We start from the raw sequence: 21268 nt of genomic DNA on the forward strand, positions 1-21268 counted from the left end.
ATTTGGCTTTCGATTTATGTAATTATAAGTAATGTAGGATGGTGGAATTTAGATCATTTTAAGGATAATTTCTCTATTATATACGATAACTCAAAGAAATTATCGATTGTATATCGCATTAAATATTTACATGATATAAAATAAGTTATTTTCCCCATTTATCATGTATAAACCTTACCACCAGTGGGGTTCTGTAGTATAGACACTGGTTGCCCAAGTACTTCACAAGTTGCGGTATAGTCAATGCGGTCTGGTTGCTTGAGCACTGACTTCAGGAGTGGTAGAATGAATGACTATTCGGAAACAGTGAGTAGCCTAGTGGCTAATGCATCGACACGGTAAGTTGAAGTTACAGGTTCAAATCTTAGTCCAGTCTTGCATTTTCTTTCCTTTTGTAATTATGTACTTTAGCTTAGTAGACCTGATTTCTTTATACTCGAGTTATTTCATCATGACTTTCAAGACAAGGACGACATGAACCACTCAGATGTTGATAACTGGAATGTCTTCCTTGTGCTCTATTTATTCTACGCACTACAATAGCTGTTTTAATGTTGTGTAAAACATACAACGAAGAGCACAATTAAGACACCTCGACTGTGGACATCTGAGTGGTCCACGTCGTCCTTGTGTTAAGAGTCGTGGTGCAATAAAATGGTTTCATGGTGATATGATCACGTTTTATAGTGATTCTTTATAAGAAAAACTCATATACACGTGTTTATAAGTTTCGCATATTTTTAATACTTCTGTAAGAAACTACTATAGCATTTTTTTTAGTTCCATTAAGAATACTTTTCACAAAATGCATGTGATTTGTTCCGATTGTTATTGTTCCTCCATATTATTTTTCAATGAATATTGGCATAGATATAGAATGTGTGTCCGAGATAATTTAGTTTTCTCCACTTGTACTGCACAGTGCCCCCTGTGGTGTCGCCTTGTAATATTAAGGGATCCCGGGTACATGACAAAATATTTAAAAAATATTTTCTGTACATGATAGGAAATATTCAGAGAATATAAGGTAGACAAATCAAAAACATTTTCAAATTACTTTTCTTGGTGTTTTGTAGCAGTAGCAAATGTTAAGAAAATATTAAACTAGTTTCAGACGAATTTGTGCTAACAAAGAAAATATTTACGATTTATTTTTCAAATAGCAATTGATATGTTTTTGATTTGTTATTGTATGTAGTTTCAGAACGTACTTAAAGTATTTTCTAACATTTTCTGGTTTTCGCAGAGAAATATTTTAAATTCTTTCTGAATATTTTTCCGTCATTACCACCATAACACCGACAGTTTGAAATACATTTCTTTCTTCAACCTATAAGTTAGAACACTAGAATTTATTTCAACAAATTTATGTGATGATAGAAGTTTCCGTGTGTTCTAGACCGGTTCCAACATACACAGACTTCTACCACCCCATCAATTTGTAAAAATGAAATCCAGATGTTTTAACTTACACGAGTTGGAAAACTGTTCAGTATGCATTTCCTTCAGTATTGAAGAAAGAAATATATTTCAAACTGTAGGTGTTATCGTGGTAATGAGAAAGAATATTCAGAAAGAATTTAAAATATTCTATGTGAAAACCAGAATTCGTTAGAAAGTATTTTAAGTACGTTCTGAAACTACATACAATAACAAATCAAAAACATATCAATTGCTATTTGAAAAATGAATCGTAAATATTTTCTTTCTTAGCACAAATTCATATCTGAAACTAGTTTAATATTTTCTAAACATTTTCTACTGTTACAAAACACCAAGGAAAATAATTTGAAAATGTTTTTGATATGTCTACCTTATATTCTCTGAATATTTTCTGTCTTGTACAGAAAATATTTTCTGTCATCCACAGAAAATTTTCAGTAAATATTTTCTGTGATGTACGGAAAATATTCACTAAATATTTTTTGTCATGTATAGAAAATATTTTTTGGTATGAGTGGAAAATATTTTAAAATTATTATTTTACAGAACATTAATTTTTGTTAAAAATGGATTAGAAATCTTCAGAAAACATTTCAACAAAGTACCCAATACATTGTAAAAATATTTAGAAAACATTTCTTTATTTTAGACAAATGATTTTCATTGTTATTGGCAAATGATTTTAAAATGTTCCATGCGAAACATTTTAAAAACCATTCCGTTAACATTGTATAAAACGTTTCAAATACATTTTCAGTAATGTGTGGAAATGGTACAGAAAACATTTTTTGGAAAACTTTTCTAACGGCGTATAAAATATTTCTACAACGTTTTTGAGTATATTGCGAAAATATTTTCAGTATTATTTGGAAAATGTTTTCAACAACATATGGAATATATTTCCTTAAGGGAAGTAGGATACATTTTCTGAAGGAAAATGATGGTACGTTTTAGAAACGTTTTGAAAATATTTCATTGCTGTGTGGGATGCTGATAACAAAATTACTTGCTTACTCATCTGATGTCTAATCTAGGAAAATATTTTCAGAAATTCTTCAACGTCTGGGGCCTTTTTCTCAAGGGAACAAGTCTTGTAATATATTTTTTCTACAAGACGTAAACTATCATAAAGTTGAAATTCTCAAAAGTCATTTCTAAATACTCATGCTATAATCTTTAATTTGTCATGATTTCATGGCATATAAAACTGCAGATTTTATTTGTTTTAACTTGTATTACAAGAGTAGTAGCTTTGAGAAATAGGCAGTGATATCTATAAATACTAAATTTAATATTCATAATACGATACAATATGCCTCAAAGTACTTTCGATATTTATTATTTGTATATTTCTCTTAATTACACTATCTCACAACAGAAAGATGATGATTCACCGATATGTTCATGTCTACAAGCACTTCCGCCTGCATTCTTGAAGGATCTGACTCAAGTGTTACGTCAGATTTTTATATCGCTTAATCTTATTCATAAACACAAGTAAATCGAACACTTATCAATTATATTAAGATTCACAGCAGATTTATTTCAAATTCAAATAGGGAACCATTATACCGTCATATGTAAGTATGTGTAAATTCACACTTTCAAACAGAAAGGTAGATTGGAAGAAATGAAATGAAATCTTTGAGTTTTACGTTCCACAGTTGTGCCGGTTAGGCTGAAGAAGACGGTGATCATGAGTAATGAATGAAATGGTTAAATGAAGAAAGTGGGAGGAAACGGCAAAACCCCGAGGGAACAAACGAACACGGAGTTTGTCCACCACAAAGTTCACTTGGCGGGGGCTGGGATCGAATCCGAAACCCCAAGCACCAGAGGTGAACGCTCTACCACTGAGACATCGCGGCCCCTGAAAGATAGATTCGGTTTTAAGAAATACACAATATAAGGAAGTTGCAACTTTATTATTTTGCATTGATCTTTGGTCAATACAATGATTTTAACATTAGAAAATTTTATAATCATTACTGCTACTGTTATCGTGAAATGTTTTATTAGTTTTATTAATAAATAAAGTGCTCGCGCCGTGTGGACGTTTTTGTGGTGGACAAACACCGTGCTCGTGGCTCCCGTTTCCTCCCACTTTCTTCATTCCACCATTTCATTCAATTCTCATCATCACCGTCTCCTTTAGCCTAACCGTGGGACATAAAAGTTAAGGATTACACTTATTATTTTAAATAAATAACGTACATAACATACATTTTTAAGTTTATACATATGTGTTACCGATTTTCTCACAAGTAGCACACAAGGATTTACACTCCCCATATCATTTTGTTCAGCGCAATGGAACTATCCATTGCGTATATGACTGCGGGTAATCTTTCACTAGACATTAATAATATTTTAGAATATCTAATACTTACTGTGTGATAGTTTCATGAATATTGGACTTGGCTTTGCTTTTATATATACCAAATAATTAGGAGTCTTAAGCTCCATTCTGTCATTTTCAGAAAATGACTTGCTTCTTACACGGGAGGGTCTCGCAAGTTGTCGCTAAAATCTGTTTGCCACATAGCACATCTGATAAAGCATAATGAGAAACGAAAATGAGCAAAATTTAAGGTGCTATGGACCAGAAGGATAGGAGCTAGGGGGCTTCAAAATTTGAATATCCAAAAAATTATATCATGGAATTATGTACGTTTAAAGTAAATATCTTGAAAACCGTTAAAGCAATCAAAACAAAAATTGCACAATATAATGAGAACAAAATGTCCTATCGAAAACTATAAACAGTGTTGTCATAGGTGAAGCAGTGTTGCCAACTCAGCATAAAAGTATGTTGTTTGAAATAGCACCATATACAAGTGTGCACAGATTTAAAATGCAGTACCATCACTAAATATGACAGTGAAGTATAGTGGTACAGCATTGTACACTGTTAGAGCTACGTGTGCTGAAAATGTACAATGGACAAGTCTGACATGTGGCAACAGATGGTAATAAAAGAACCTGGGTCTCATACTATGAATTTAGTTCTACTGCATAACACAGATAGTATAACATAGCAAAATGTCAGCAGTGTCACAAAATATTGATGCATCTGAAAAACGAAATTGAGTGATGCTATTTTTACGTCCTGTGTCAGCTCCGAATCTATATAGGAGTGTAAAGTGAGATCCGAATCACTATGAAAGAGAAAGATTACAATGAAATGTAAGGTGAATAGCACAACAAAACCATGTCCGAGGCGGGATTGGAACCCGCAATGCCTAATATGTCGGTTGTCTAGTCTTTTAGACCACACGGCTATTCTGGCCGACTAAAAACGAAATGAGGTAATAATAAAATAATTGAGGCGCCTAGTATCAAAATCCGCCACATTCATTTCGCTTAGTTTCGAGTAATCTCGCAAAACGTACAGTGAAGCTCCGTATACACGCGTACAAAGTCAGATAATTGAACTAGTTCTCTTTTTTATGAAATATTAAGCTTTGAAACAAAATTATGTTTCCATGGTGTTCCTTTAGATCAAACGTATAACAAGCGGTATACCGGTATAAATCAATTTCGAAAAAAAAAATGTAATATTACATTGTACAAACATAATCATATGGTATGTAAGAGAGGAAGTAAAAGAATATGTCACTTAACACGAAAACATAAACCAAGAAAATACTCTTCTAAATATTGATAAGATAATCTGGAGAACCAGATTATAGAATTAGAAAACACGTGCTTTTGTTTTCGCGAGTTGTCTGTTTATTAATCGAGGCTACAGAAGTATAATAAAAAATCCCCACTCTTTTCTAGTGCATTCCTTTATTATTATTAATTTTTGCAACATTTCAGGCTTCTCTATTGTATATTTTCAGCAGATGTAGCTCTAACAATATGCAATACAGTACCATACACTTCATTGTTATGTTTAGTGATACCAGTGCATTTTAAATATGTGCACACTTCTATATGGTGCTATTTCAAACAATATACTTTTATGCTGAGTTGGCAACAATGCTTCACCTATGACAACACTGTTCATGGTTTTCGATAGGACATTTCGTTCTTATTATATTGTGTAACTTTTGTTTTGATTGCTTTAACGGTTTTCAAGATATTCACTTTAAACGTACATAATTCCATGATATAATTTTTTGGATATTCAAATTTTGAAGCTCCCTAGCTTCTATCCTTCTGGTACATAGCACCTTAAATTCTGCTCATTTTCATTTCTCATTATGTTCTATCAGATGTGCTGTGTGGTAATCTGATTTTAGCGACAACTTGTGGGACCATCTCGGGTTAGAATCTTTCATTAATATTAACTTACTTTATGAATCATAATCTAAAAATATAATCATATTTCTAAAAGTACAGCTGAGATAATTGAATAGTTGGTAAAAGATACAATGTTAAGAATTTTACTACTTACTAAAAAAAGAGAAAAATGGTAGTGATTGCTATGATCTATTAACAGATGAATTGAAATTTGCACATCCCACGTTCTCATTCCGTTACAGAAGCTCTTTCTCCAGGATAATACCCTCCAGATGATACATTATTCCTCTGTCTTCTTAATGCCATTTAATGTTCATATAATCCATATTATATTTTACTTCTGTTCAATTAGTTATTCTGCAGTTAATTCTAATAATTTATTTTGTCTATATATTTATGCTGTCACATTATGTAATATACGAGTATACATAAGTTTTTATATTGGACCTACTTTTGAAGTAATCAAAATGATGCATATTATGGAATTTGAAATACATTTATTACGATTATTTTAAATCCTTGTTTTTTAGTTTGGGAAAATATGAATTAAAAACAAACTAATATAACCATATATTGCAAGGTATTAAGGCAGTACATTAGCCACTACTGGAATATGGAATACGTGTGTGTCACTCCCGAAAGTTCATTTACCACTATTGGAAGGAAACATGATTTGATACTTAACAGGATATTTGTGTTGCATGTCCAGCACACATAAACAATATGTTCCAGTAGTTTTGCAGTTAGTATTGGCAATGAACGACATTTTTAGCGCTATAAAAGATCAATTTTATGAATTTTCCCGCAAAGTAAGCATCACAATTTTAACGTTGGGCACTGGCGCAAATCCCGGGGGATTGAGGGGAACATGTCCCCTCCAATCTTGGAACTGGGGATACTGTTCCCCCAATAATCCGATTTGAATTTTTTTTTTTGTGTGTGGGGAGAAATGTGATTTGTCCCATTGCCACAAAGAAAGTGAGATGAAATTGACGTTCCTCCAAAATAAGCCTCAAATCTGTCCGCCTCCCAATGTTGAAGGCAACTCCGCTCATTGATCCTCCATAGGATCGTTTTTAAAGTTTACAAACACTTTGAGAATCGCTTAAAAAAAGAAAAGAAAAATGGAAACAGTCTTACTTGTCCCCTCCTCCCAATGTTGAAGACAGATTTGCGCCGCTGCCATTGGGCACGCAGTTTCGTTAAACTTCTCGCCATCTATCAAGTAATAAATATCTTTTAATTTTGGCAATATTTTAGTTTAGAAAATTACAGTTAAGAATTAGTTTAAGAGTTAATCGTTAACATTAGACTTTAACTAGTTAATTTTACTATGTACCGTCACCTGGCTAGTGTCATAATGAACAAATATATGAGGGTATATTTCAGTACAAATGTCGCCGTAATGTGTTGCATATATCTCATTGAGAATCAATTTTCTCTATTACGAAACTATTCATTTTCTCAAAAACTACGCACAAGCCTTTACGCTGACTGTATCATTTTATTATACCGAGCGAAATCCATCGACCGGTATATATATATATATGATCTTTGGACCTTCTTCGTTTAGCCTGGGTTAAGCACCTGAGTAACAATTATCCACCACGCAGTCTCTCCCTTCAGTAGCCGAATGATAATTGTATGTTGTGGCAGCAGTAACGCACTTCCCTTTCTCACCTACAGTTAGTAAGAAATGAATTACCTCTGTAGTAATATGTTTGGGTGTCAGTTGTTAACCCGGACAAGAGACACGCAGTCTTTATGAGGAGACGGAGGTGTGCTCGAAAGAAAGTGATCATTAAATTGATTATGTGACTGCAAGTGATCACAATACTGAATCGGAACAAGACGTGAGTGATCAGGAATTCAGATGCAGTTCTTTTGAGTTCGGTGATAATGATATATACAGTTCATTCGAAATATATTTCGAAAAGAATCGTAAAACAAGATGGGTCACCAGAATTGCTCGAGAAAGATGTTCGTACTCTTATAAGTAACATAATCAATTATCCTGGAAGTAAGGAGTACGGTTCCCTCGGTCAAGACTCGAACAAAAGGATTGAAGTTGTATCATTATTGAGACCATTAGGGTCTAGAGGACGTTATTACGCCTATAGAGGTAGGAAAAAAGCACATGGAAAAGGCATACAATGTGTAATAGGCGTTTGATATAAATGGGGAACAGGACAAACTTTCATATACTGGGTGTTTATGAACTAGACTCACAGGCCCTTATGCAGAGTCGTTTTGACGTTTGTTTAGAGTCATACTAAAGGCCTAACTACTGTAAGAATCGTATGTTAGTCGAACTCTTCAGTATGGTTCTAATCATGCGTCAGAACTATTCTGCATAAGGCCCACAAACTCTAAGATGTGATTTCTCACATTAAAATAAGAGAAAAAGTTCTTATGGACCTGTGGGGAAAAGTGCATAGTTTCAGAGCTAGGGCTGTCCAAATCACGAAAAAGCCAACTTTTAAGAGGGCCTATTTCGAATTCAAGAAACTGTTGATGATAGCCCTTTTCAGCATAAAGAAAGTTATGCATATACAATTAAAAAAAAAAAAACATTTCATTAATGTTCAATGGATATACAGAGTTTTCTCTCCAGGGTGAAATTGAAAGTCATACCAACAACCGAATTTTGAGATATGCTCTGACTTTATGATGGGTTCAATGTAGGCAAAACGATAAGTCTTGATAGCAGTGAACCCGGAATCCTTTGGCGTGATGTCGGAAGTGTTAATGATCGTCAGCAGCCCGGTCTCTCGTACTCTGGAAAACGCATGCTGCGATGTTTTCTTTCACGCTTACAAGTGAAAAAAAACGTGAAAGATACCGTGAATACATAACATCACACGGTATTCTGTACAGCCAAAAGGGCGGAGTTGACGGTTCCTAACACTTCCGACTTCCTTCCGAAGCATTGGATATCAATTGTTGCCAAGGCTTACATCTTGCCTACTTTGGACCCTCCTTGAAATCAGGGTATATCTGAAAATTCTATTGAGAGCATATCTGCGAATTACAGCTGTAGGGAATACTCTGTACACCTATTGAAAAATGATGAAATATGCATTTTTGGATTGAGTATGGGCGGCTTCCTTTACGCTGATGACCACCATCCAGTTTCTGAAATTCTAAATAGGGTCTGCTGAAATTTAGGTTTTTCGCGATTTTGGACAGCCCTAGCTCTGAAACTATGCACTTTTGACCATAGGTTCATATGAACTTTCTCTGTTATTTTGATGTGAGGAATCACCTTTTAGTTTGTCGATCTAGTTCTTTCATGCCGTATGCGCTGCTGTTCGGCCTATTTAGTGGAGAGATTTCGCCAAACAAGGCATCCTAGCCTTCGTTCCCCTATCTCGGACTTTGTCCTCGTAGACTTTTTTTTTTTCATTCGCTCAGCCGCGTTACTGTCAGCCGGTGCCTTGAGCATTCAAAACCGGCGAAGTATCATCATTGCGAATGATTTTTCTTTTGGGTTTATTTATTTCATAATTTTGAAGAAGGAAAGGGAAGGGAAAAAGGACGTCAAACTAAAACAAGGCATTGGACAAAACATAAAAGATAAACCAAACAAACAAAAAAAGAAAAAAAAGAAATAACTAAACTTAATATTTGCTTAACTCTACTCTCATTTCTAGTTTTGTGAGATTTTTTTTTTTTTTTTTTTTTTATTGAGTTTGAGTTTGTTACGTGTGTGTTGTTTTGTATGTCGTATGTTTTGTGTTTTGGTGTTTACCTCTTGGTCATCTTCTTCTTTCTTCTTTTCTTCAGGTTTTCACTCTGTATGTTTGGTTTCTCTGGTTTCTGCCTGCATTTCTCTCCTGTGTGTTCTATTTCACATTTGCACTATTTACACCGGCTTTTCACCTGTAAATTTTACCTCTTTTCACTATCCTGCATCAACACTACACTACACTCACTACAGATAATAACACTGACTGCTTTTGATGAAATCACTAACCTTCACCAACTAGTACTTACACTATGAAACACACACACTACACTTACTTTTATCTAAATTTTCACATTTTCAAAAACTTTTAATTTTCTTATGCTTCTATATAAGCGTTTCCTGTTACTTTTGCTTTGATGCTTTAGTGTTCTCAGTTGCGTATCAATGCCAGTTTCTACCCATTTGTGCTGGCTTGAGGTCCAGGGCCCACTCAGAGCACTTAGTGCAGGCCCTGGCCCATTTTATCCTTCGGCCGGCACGCCCGGGATGGGCCGTCCTGTTGGCGAGAGTTTCTCTATGTTTTCTCTCTGAGACACTATCCTCGCTTCACCTCTACTCATGCACTCACGCAACATTCACTTTTGCACCGGAGTTCCTTTCCAAACCGAGAGGCTGGAGGTGCTGCACGCATTCTGGTCCTCGGCGAAAGCACGGTAATCCAGTGCTTGGGTTCCAGGAGTCTTTTCTCCGGTCCGAGGACTTCTTCACACATTCTTCCACTTGCACTCATCCTTCTATTCTTCTTCTGTAAGTTTTTCGTCTTAGTTCGGAGTATTCATTTGTCAAATTTTCCAATTTTTTGCAGTCTTCCTCTATTTGTATTATTTCTTTCAGTGGTTTTTCTCTTATTTGAGTTCTTGATTCTAAAATTTCTTCTAATAATGGACACCACATGACATGGTGCTCAGGAGTTCCTTCTTCTCCGCATTCACACATTGGGCTGGGTCTTAACTTGATTCTGTGGAGGTGTTGTTCGTATGGTCCATGGCCTGATAGATAATGAACCAATCCATATGTTGGATTTAAGTGATTTATTTTTAGTCTGTCGACGATGCTAGGAAAGATTCTATGTAATCGTTGCGCTCCACTATATTCCTGCCATTCTTTATCCCATAGTTGTATTATGTTGTCATTAATTTCTTTCTCGTCTTTTAGATCCCTGTTAAAAATTTCTCTAATTTTCCATTTCTCTTTTCTTAACCAGTAATTAGTTGCCCTTTGCAATAACACATAGTTCATTGGTTGGATACCAAGGATTATACAGAGTGCGCTATGCGAAGTAGTGTTAAAAGCTCCAGACATTCTGATTAATAGGTTTCTTTGTGGTCTATTGATTTGATTTCTGCAGGTCTTATTTCTTAATAGTCTATCAATCCAAACGCTGGATGCGTACGCCATGGTAGCTGACAAAATAGTTTCTTGGTATAGTCTTAGTATTTTTAATGGTAACCTGTATCTGTTTCTTGCAATAGTGGTCAATTTATTCGCTACACTGTTTCCCCTTTTTAGTATATATTTCAAATGTTCATCAAATTTTAGTCTATTGTCTAGCATTATGCCAAGGTATTTTATGCTTTGCACTCGTTCTATTCCTACTCCACTTAATTTTATAGTCGGATTTCTTTGTAGTTTTGTGCCGAAAATTAGATATTTGGTTTTCTTTGATGATATCCTTAATTTACTCTCCATACTCCATTCTTCCAGTGTTTCTGTTATCTTTTTAACTTTTTCTTCTAATTCCCTTCGGCTGTTTCCTGATGTTGTTATTACGACGTCATCGGCGAATGCCACTATTTTATCAACTTCTTGCTTTTTGTTTGTTTTTTCCAAGCATGGTTGTAATTCTATGTCCCATAGTAGGTGTCCTAATATTGATCCTTGCGGGCATCCTTTCTCTGTTTTAATTACTATATCGCCCTCTTCATTGGGTATTATTATTTTTCTGTTTTCTAGATAGTTTCTTATCAAATTCAGTAAGTATTCTGGCATTTCCAGTTTTTTTTACATTTTCAATCAAGGATGGAAACCATAAATTATCAAATGCTCCTTCGATGTCAATGAAGAGCGCTAATACATATTTCTTTTCGTATATCTTTTCTTTGATAGCATCTAGAAGAGTATTTATGGCGTCTTCTGTTGATTTTCCTGCTCTGAATCCAAATTGTAGTTTGTCAAGGTCTGGCAAACGTAGACTATCTTAGACTATCGAGGTCTGTCCCTAGACTTTGACTCCTTGGTATGTAACCCCTATTCACTAAGGGAGTAGGATACGCTCACTTCGCGGCAAGACCGAATTCCTGCCTACCAGTTACCCACTGCTGGAGGCGTACATTTACCGACTCAGTTCTCCTATGCTCTGCAACCATTGTGCCCGAGCGTTTCAGGCAAGCTCATTTCCTTCCGTGCTCGCCGTTAGCAGGATTCCAGGGATTGGCTCAAATGAGCTACCGAATCTTACGGTATGACTGCAGCCCGGCAAAACCCAATTCGGGAGCCCCATGCAATGCTGAAGAGAGCTTGTTCAATCCCGTTCCTGCCTACCTCTATCATGAAACTGACAACCGCCTTCGCGCATAGAGGAACCACGAACACGTCAAGATACTCTCGTATCTTATCCTGCATCTAATGTTAAATGTTAACTCACTATTTGAGTTTGATGCCAGCCCATATGCCACAGAATTTCGTCTCTTTCACTGGGATCAGAAACCGTTAACCAGATATCTGGAGTTGGCACTTTTCCCAAATCGCCCTTCAGTCACCCTCAGTGGAGGAATCTGACATTTCCCTCCCGATAGGATCATAGGGTAATTCACGAAATCAGTAACAGGACCTTAACTCAGCTCCTAGTGCACATAAATCTCTCTGAACAAAATTTTTATTACCAAAGTGCATGTGTCAAATAACATGGTTATGCTTCTGAAATCAGGGGCGCCTTAAAAATACATCTGCTGGGTGGCAACTTCAAAATTTTAAGTTGAAACAAGGGTTAATACATATAAAAGATGCATGTGTGAGTCCCCCTTGATGAGTTGCTGGATACTTTACTGGTGTAAGAAATAATTTTATTCGGTTTTTATGAAGTCTGAAGGCACATATCATTTCTTTTCTATAGCCGTTTAGGATTAACAAATCGTGACATTTCCTGCCTAAAGCTGCAACCATCATTAAGTTTAGAAGCTTAAGCAAGCTATACGCTAAATTATTGGTGGAATGCATTTAGGAAATAACCGGTCTTTCCGGTTATTTCAGAAGTAAATTTCCCTGACCTTTTTTTTTCCTACAGTGTTTCATTTCACACGAACGTGACCTATTATTAGGATTGTTTATTATCACTAACATCTCATACCAGAATTAAAATAATATACCACGTTTAAACTTTCAAAAGAAATTCCATGTAAATGCACCTATACTCAAAGCATTATAAATGATTGCTTTTTCCTTTAAATTCGTGCAGAAATTTCATTCAACTGCAATTACTTTTTATAAGACTGAAACCTAGTAACACATCTTTTAGTAGTTTCCGTTTTAAAAAAACTGTTTCCCACACTCAAACTTCACTCTCCTGTGTGAGTTTCCATGTGTTTTGAGAGACCGTAGCTTCTGGTGTACCGTTTACCACACTTCCCACATTCAAAGGCTTTCTCTTGTGCATGTATGGACATATGATTAGCAAGCACAAATTTGTGAATAAATTTTCTCCCACATTCATTACACTCGAAATTTTTCTGTCCTTCATGGATTTTATGATGCAGTTTACGTGATGCGGTCTGTGTGAATGTCTTCGAACAATAAAAACATTTGTATGGGCGTAATCCAATGTGAATACGTACATGAGTTCGAATGTGAGCCCTATCATAAAAGCATTTCCCACAATCATTACAAATGTAAGGTGTACATTTTAGATGACGTTTAATGTGCATTAATAAATTATATCTAACATTGAAACACTTTCCACATTCCTCACACTTAAAAATTTCCTTCTTTGTATGTAATTTTATATGCGAGTTTAAATCTGTCTTTATGTTAAATACTTTACCACATTCTCCACACTTGTGCTTTTCATTTGAGACGTGTCTTTTCATGTGCATGAAGCAGTTACCTTTACTTGAAAATCTTCTTTTACAAATTTTGCACTCAAATGGTCTTTGCCCAGTGTGCAATATTCTGTGTCTTATCAAGCTTCCTTGTTCAGTGAATTTTGCTCCACATGTTTCACATTGATGTCTTTTCTCCTTAGTGTGAACCACTAAATGATTCTTCAAACAACCTCTTTGTGGGAATGATTTCCCACAATCATTACATATATACAACTTCATTCTCGTATGTGTGTTGAGATGCCCATTCAGTTCGTTTATGGTTAAAAATTGCATCGGACAGTACTCACACATGAAATCTTTCTTTAGAGTATGCTTACGTTTTATATGATCATCTAAGTGCGCTTTTGCCAAATATCCTTTGTTGCATTTGTTACAATTAAAAGGTCTACTTTCAGTATGAATGTAGCTATGTGAGTTTAAAGAGTATTTTGATTTAAACGACTTACAACAAATATCGCACTTATACCTTTCATACTCAACGTGCACAAAATTTATGTGTTGACGTAAACGTTGTTTTGATGTGTAAAATCTTCCACACTTATAGCATTTACAGGATTCATTTACAGTGAGATTTTTAAAAATGTTACCACTTTTAATGGTATTTGTGTTTCTAGTAATTGTGCTGCTCTTTATAGATATTGGTTCTTGTTTTTCAGAAAATATGACCTCTTGACGTCTCGTTCGCGCTGACTGAATCACATCTTCGGCTCCTTCAGAAATATTTCGCTTGTGATTGTTTGCTACCCTATTATTTGAGTTAAAGGACTCAGCAGAATCTGAAGAGTACCTGAAATATTTAAGACCGCATGTATTATTTGTTACAGATAAATTAGTATTGTTACAGATACGTATATTATCGTACATTGATCGACGAAAGAGCAAACCATACCGCATTTCCAAGCTGTACACAATGTAAATGTCCTTTGTTACAGCTCATATTTTACGAACTAAAAACAAACATAATTATTGAGTGAACTATCTCATGTTCTTAATCTTTAACGTGATAAATTACAATTTTATAATAATTAACCATATAATTAGGTATTTAATGTACGTGTATTTAAGTCTAATGACACAATTTTAAAGATAAAATCTCGGGGAAATATACAATAGGTGCAACTTGAAGGTCAACACGAAATATGTTATAGATGAGACGTTGAGGAGCAAATAAGTCCAAATAGTTACCTGAAAGTAATAAGGTAAAGTAATAAGTAACGCTAGCTGAAACCGAGGCTGAAGCTGGAATAGATACCATGGTTATATTTGGTCTGTGTTAGAATTCAAAGGGGTAACCATTGATAATCAGAAAGTATGTTTGGCACCGGTTTCCTACTAGTCAGTAAATTTCAGTCCAAATAAGCATATCCATTGCTTTAAATTAAGTCATTCCTCGGCCTCTAATCGTACCGGAAATGTAGCGTTCATATTCTAGTACCATTGAAGTTACCGTAGTTTCATCTCCTTTTACCTACTTATAGCTGAACTAATTCATTAACTTCAAATTTCCTCAATGGTCAAGGAAAACCCTAGCTCACTGTATCAAGAAAAGGAATTATGTGCTAAAACTAATAATGTTATCAAGTATGTAATTTCTTTCCCAGTGAAATGTTTAGTAAACTTTACTCATACCTTACTACCTTCCCATAGCTCTGTTTATTTATTCAGCCTGTGCATATAGAAGAAAAAATATCTAAAAAGTGTAATTTTGAAGATAATCCAAATATAGTCGAAAGAAAAAATTGGAAATCTTTTTTTTTTTTTGGGGGGGGGATAATTAACGCTCCACGTACTTTACTACAAATGCTAATATTAACACAATCACATATCCCCGTTAAAAATGTGTTAAATATATTGTAAATATAAGTTTGTATTTTTGCAAAGTAAATATTTAGCGCGAAAATTCAAACATGTACGATATAAAAGATCAAAACAATTCGAATGATATTTCAATAATCAAACTTATAGCCTGTTTTACCAACGCAAATGGAACCTTGATACGGCTTGTAAGTTATAGACCAGTGAACCATGAACGTTAAAATTTTGTGCCAAACGAAACCGACAGGGGAACACTGTTTACCATACTTTGTGATCCCACAAGGTTAACAGAGATATCAGCTGAACATAAAGTTATATTTTCTTCAAACAGCGCTATGTCAGGTTATTACACACTTCAAAACTAAATGCAAAACGAAAACTTAACAACATTAGTTATTATTTTGTTTTGTAGGTGTCAAACTAAGATAACTACAGCATCATATATATCAAAAAACAACCAATTTTTTAAGTGATCTACAACAATAGTAACGCAGATGATACGAATGGGCGATTATAACCCAAAGTGTCTTAAGGCCTAATACTATGACCATCGTATGAGGTATTTCGAACATGTAGCAACAAAATTACAAGGAATTCGAAACTTGAAAGTAATTTATTTTGAAAATGTGTTTAGATAATATCACATCAAATTACGTACAGTGACTAGAAAGCATTCAACTGGAGATAGCCGCAACATAAATGTGGAAAAACAGCACACACATACTAAAGAAATTCAGATCAAAAGTCCTATTCATGGAAAGAAAGCTGATAAGGACCTCCTAGTTCCTCTGCTTCTAAACCAGGGCACAGCTTTGGATATCTATGTTGAATATTACGTAAAAGAGTATCCAACGAAGAAGCAGAACTCTTCGAAAGACGCCCACAGTTGGGGAAACTATTAAGCCTGTTTAAAATATACGTGTGCACGGACAATGGAAAGCTGTTTTTGTTGATGTGTGATTAGATATCAATTTGGAGGTGCACCCGAGAGGAAAATGGGACAAAAGGATAATGAAACAACTGAAGAGGAAAGAAAACTAGAAACTACAACTGCCTAACAACACAGTAAAGAACATCATACACAGTTTTTTTTTTAAAAAAAAAGAGGAAGTGGCCGACCAACAGAATAACGCGCGAGTACGAAAAGTGAAGAAAAATTCGAAATTGGGTGCTCCTAAAAGTAGAGACAAATTAGCAAGGGAATTTACAAAAGTATATGAATCAGCAAACAATAAGATGTGTACTTTAAGAAGTTCCGTACAATAGCTGTAATCAGACGAAGTCCATTTAATACCACGAACACAAAAAAGTGTCGATCCTAAGCAAAGTTACATCGAAACAAAATTAATGAGATTTCGCACAATGTGGTATGGATGCATTATGGCGTGCAGACAAAGACCGTGAACTAGATGCGAAAGATCTCACAGCAACAACAAAACACGGTGGGGGTTCAGTAATAGTGTAGGGTTGTATGAGTGGTAATGAAGTTTAGGATCTGTGTTTCATTGATGGTATCGTGGATTTTATCTGCTGCATCTACATTTGCAAGGCTCAGCTGCCGAACACGGTTAAAATATCTCCTCCAGTGACTCCTGAAATATACGACCATGGTCACCAAACTATAGTTACTGTACAGTACGCCACGCTCGATACCAACACCTACTCTACTGCCTGACAATATCGACAACGTATGGCATATTCTGCAAACTCCATATACCCAATAAAAATTATCTCAAGCTGGTTTTATTGGAACAATGTGTGATGATTAGTCGATAAACAAGAACTTTGGTGAAGTCAATCACACAATGGTTATAAGAAATAACTGATAGAAGAGTAACCCAACCTAGATCCTACGTATGTCATGTACTGCATACATTTTACGAAAAACTATTGCAGTTAAATACTTTATTGAACTCAGTTTACACGGTTTGTTTTTGTTTGGTGCACTGTTTTGTTTCAGTACTAAAAAGTTTGTTTTCTGTTTAAGTTGTACTTACATGTCTGATATATGTATATTTTAAATTTTTATCTAATATCTTACGTACTAACAAAATCTCACGGCCAGAACCTCGTGGACAAAAACCTCGCCGCCCAAGACCTTCCGGGACGTCAGTGTATGTGGTAAGAAGTTACTTACAAACGACAAGCACATGTACCTTCGTCCTATTAAAAGAAATTGAATCTGAATTAAGAGTGTGAGATTTTAATACGGCAGGTATGATTGTACTATATACGAACAAATGCGGTTCTACCTCCATTAACCGTAGCCAAGATACGATGTTAAATTCCCACTAATCGTTTTAAACCAATAAGTTATATTTGCCTCACTTTGTATACTGTAAATGGATTAAAAACTTAAGGTCACTTGGGGCACCATTTAATATTACTCAATTGAACTCATTTTTCTCATGGTTTACTTTGTCCTAATGAAAGGCGACTAAAGTAAAGTCGAAGTTGTTGGTAATATTCGTAGTTTTCTGTAACTTGTGATATGAATGAGTCGTTTCACTGAATGGGAACTAGATGGAAACTGGACACATAAAATTTGTTGTAAACAGATTTTACAACTTTTAGTCTTTGAAATGCTGGTAATTAAATTGGTTTTCACTCGAATATCAAGTTCTCACTTGCACATAGTTCTATAACTTATCTAGTGCGCACAGTCGTCATATAAAATACTTGAATTCAAACGTACGTCATGCAAAGTAAACAGATTTAAAGGATAACTTGTAGTTAATCTTAAAATATTACGTACATAATAAATGTTTATAATATCTCCAACTTTGTTCCACATTTGACAGCCAAAATAACTGTGATGTTTTTCCTGATATGTGAGAGTGGTTTAGGGTCATCCTGGCATATAAATTGATAGCGTCTTTATTAGTTAAAGAAAAGACTGTTTGAGTAGATCAGACTTGAATTGTTAATTCAAGTTTTCCAGTTGTGGAGAAAACTGCAATACTCTTGCATTCATCTGTTTATAGACCTCTGTCACAAAGCTCATATTATGTCAGACGTACAACTTCCTCTGAAATTCACCAGATCTTAAGAAAGTAAATGTAGTCAACAACAATTTACAAACATTCACCGACTTGACATACAGCCGTTACATGATCAAATCTATATCAGCGAAAGCTCTATATACAATTATGGAGTTATACATTTATACTCCATATACAATTATCAAGACTTAAACGAATAATAGGAGATTTGAGAGTATTTCTTTTGTGTTAATTACGAATTATTTCTGGTGTTTATAAACGTGATTTAATATGTTAAATACTTATTTTTCCATAGCATCTTGTTCAAAGGGATGAGGTTAAAATCCGGAGGCCTCTTTGAGTATCCGACTGGTCTTAAATAATCCACGGAACTGAAGATTCGTGTAATGAAAAGGCCAATTTTAACTACTCTATACAATCATAAGTGTGAAATTATATCCCTTTTTGTCTCTCTTTGATGAAGTTAATTGAGAATCGTTGTCAAAATTCTCTTGTTTTTATTACAATGTACAACCATTTAGTACTAACGCAACTTCTTTGCAATTTTTTATCAAATACACCATGCTACAAATCGCAACTGAGAAACAATCTTGAATTGTTTTCACATCATCGGAAAACGATATATATATATATATATCTATATCTATATATATATATATACATATATATATATATACTGGCGGATCAAGGGAGGGGCTAAACCATATTTTGCCGCCTTATCCATAGTAAGCCTGAACGCCAAGGAGGAGCTATAGCCGCTCTTACCCCCCTTTGGATCCGCGCGCCTATACATATATTATCTATCTATCTATCTATCTATCTATATATTTGTTTCTCCCTATTGAATTCCTACAAAGCATCCCGTAGTTTTTATTGCTTTATCATCAACTATATTTGAATTCCAAATTCTGTTACAACATTATACTAAAGTTTATACTTCTCGCAAGAAGGCAAAACAACACCGAGTGTTGCACTTAAAGTAAACTTGTAATACTAGTTGTTACAGATGTACACAAACCTAATTTGATTAACAAGATTTCTCGTTCTTTCGTATTCTTTCTGAAATGAAATTATATTTGTGTGCAATCACTACATTAGAACCTATTCATGCCGAACACCCTCTCCTTATAACTAGAGATTAATGCCGGAGAAGAGCATTATTTTACCCCCGTTTCAGCCGACCCTTAAATACAAATAAGCATCCCACCAGGTCAAACAAATGTATTGAACAACTATTACACAAGTAATGCCAATGACCTTAGTTATTGGAGTAGCTGGTTTAAATTGTTTCTGGGAAAGTGATCTTTCTGTTTCCCAAAGAAAATTACTTTTATTTAAGAATAGCGATTTGATGCACAGCAGGAGCTACGACTAACTTAAGCTGAACAACCCTTAGCTTTTGAGTGTTAACATCCTAACGAAAGAAAGAAAGCATAATCCACGTGCAATGCTGCAAAAAATTTTCACGAATATGGATTGACAGTCGTAAATAGAGAACCGGCTAGGTGGTGAGTAAAAAGAGAGAGAACTACATGTTCATCGATAATAGATAGTGTTTGAAGTTACCCCTTAGTTATAGATTTATAGTAGTTGTTGGTAGAAATTTCGTTCAATTTTTTTATGCCCTCCCACCGAGAAAATAACCCGGAACTACACGCAGGAAAAGCAGCATACACCAGTTACTAGATCAGCGGGGGAAGCTGTTAGAAAATAGTATCACAGTGTAAGATAATTGGAAATAGAAAGTTATTTATCATAGATGTACTTAATTAGAGTAAAGTACATAAGACGTTGTTTAAGTTGAGTTAGTAATAGAGAAAATAATAACAATAATACTAATAATAAACGACCGACTAATTTAGAATCTCGATGACGAAAACGTAAAGGGGAAAAGCTGAGTTGAGTTGATTTTGAGTTTACCGTCCCGTTCAGCAGCGAGGCTATATGAGACGTGGACCTACTGATTAACGTGGAATCCGAACCACATAAGCTCCTGCCGGGAATCGAACCCGGGACTCCCACGCCAAAGGCGCGTACGCTAACCGCTTAGCCACGGAGGAGCTCAAGGGGAAAAGCGTCACTATTTTCTTTAGAAATGTACCTATGGATGCCTGTAAACATAACCCTCCAGTAACAACGTCGAAGTTAACATAGAGTAGTTTACAATTAGTTGTACTGAGTAATTATGTTAGCCCAGGTGCTTAAAAATACTAGCTCACAGAGAGAATACGATATAAAACCTGGCCCATGTACATTATCTTGGTTAACCAAGACAGTTGGGGACTAACTTCATGATAACTTTGAAAATTTTGTATTCATTTGTCAGTAACTAAACCAGCATTGAAGCTGAAACTTGATGGTCCAAGCAATCGATGAGGAACAATACTTAGTCCAAGTAAAATCACAGCTAACCCAAAGATTTTCGAGCTTCTAATCAAGAAAGTTCCAAAATTTCGGCGCCAATATCTCAGTAACTAATTGGCACAAAAGCCGAAATTTATTAGCCCATAAGGTGTACTAACTGGATCAACAGTCACCTCCCCCAGACCAACATTTTTTAAACACTAATATAGCTTTTAGAATGTACTAAAGTATATATATATATAACTAACTAACTAACTAACTCTATGGCCTATGAAACCCGGAGGTTCAATGCCGCGTTCACAAAAGCTCTCTAAATAACGAGAATAATTCTGTTCCTCAACTAACAATGTTATCAAACGCGTATTTATTTCTCAATGAATTATTTATTATACCTTATCCACACCTTACTGTCTTCCGATATGCCTATTTTTATATTTAGCTTATGTATATTGGTGCCAATTAATGCCGAAAAATCATTTTAAACATATTTCAAATATAGTCCATAGGAGAAATTGAACATTATTGAACTAGAAAAGCTGGAAATCTAATTT

The 21268-nt window shown here is 35.0% G+C and overlaps 1 protein-coding gene across 2 annotated transcripts in view; it reads right to left on the minus strand.

The window, feature by feature from the left end:
- Nucleotides 1–9354: 9354 nt before the first annotated feature.
- LOC145689976 (uncharacterized) overlaps nt 9355–21268 on the minus strand; it is a 51981-nt gene continuing 40067 nt past the window's right edge. For both annotated transcript variants that reach the window (XM_081764400.1, XM_081764401.1), the window contains exon 3: nt 9355–14323. In XM_081764400.1, the coding sequence (XP_081620526.1) occupies nt 12994–14323 (1330 nt within the window). In that variant the 3' untranslated portion in view covers nt 9355–12993. The remainder of the gene's footprint in view (nt 14324–21268) is intronic.

Source organism: Thermobia domestica, chromosome 7 (assembly GCF_964235325.1).
Source record: "Thermobia domestica chromosome 7, izTheDome1.hap1.1, whole genome shotgun sequence".
Lineage (NCBI taxonomy): Eukaryota > Metazoa > Arthropoda > Insecta > Zygentoma > Lepismatidae > Thermobia > Thermobia domestica.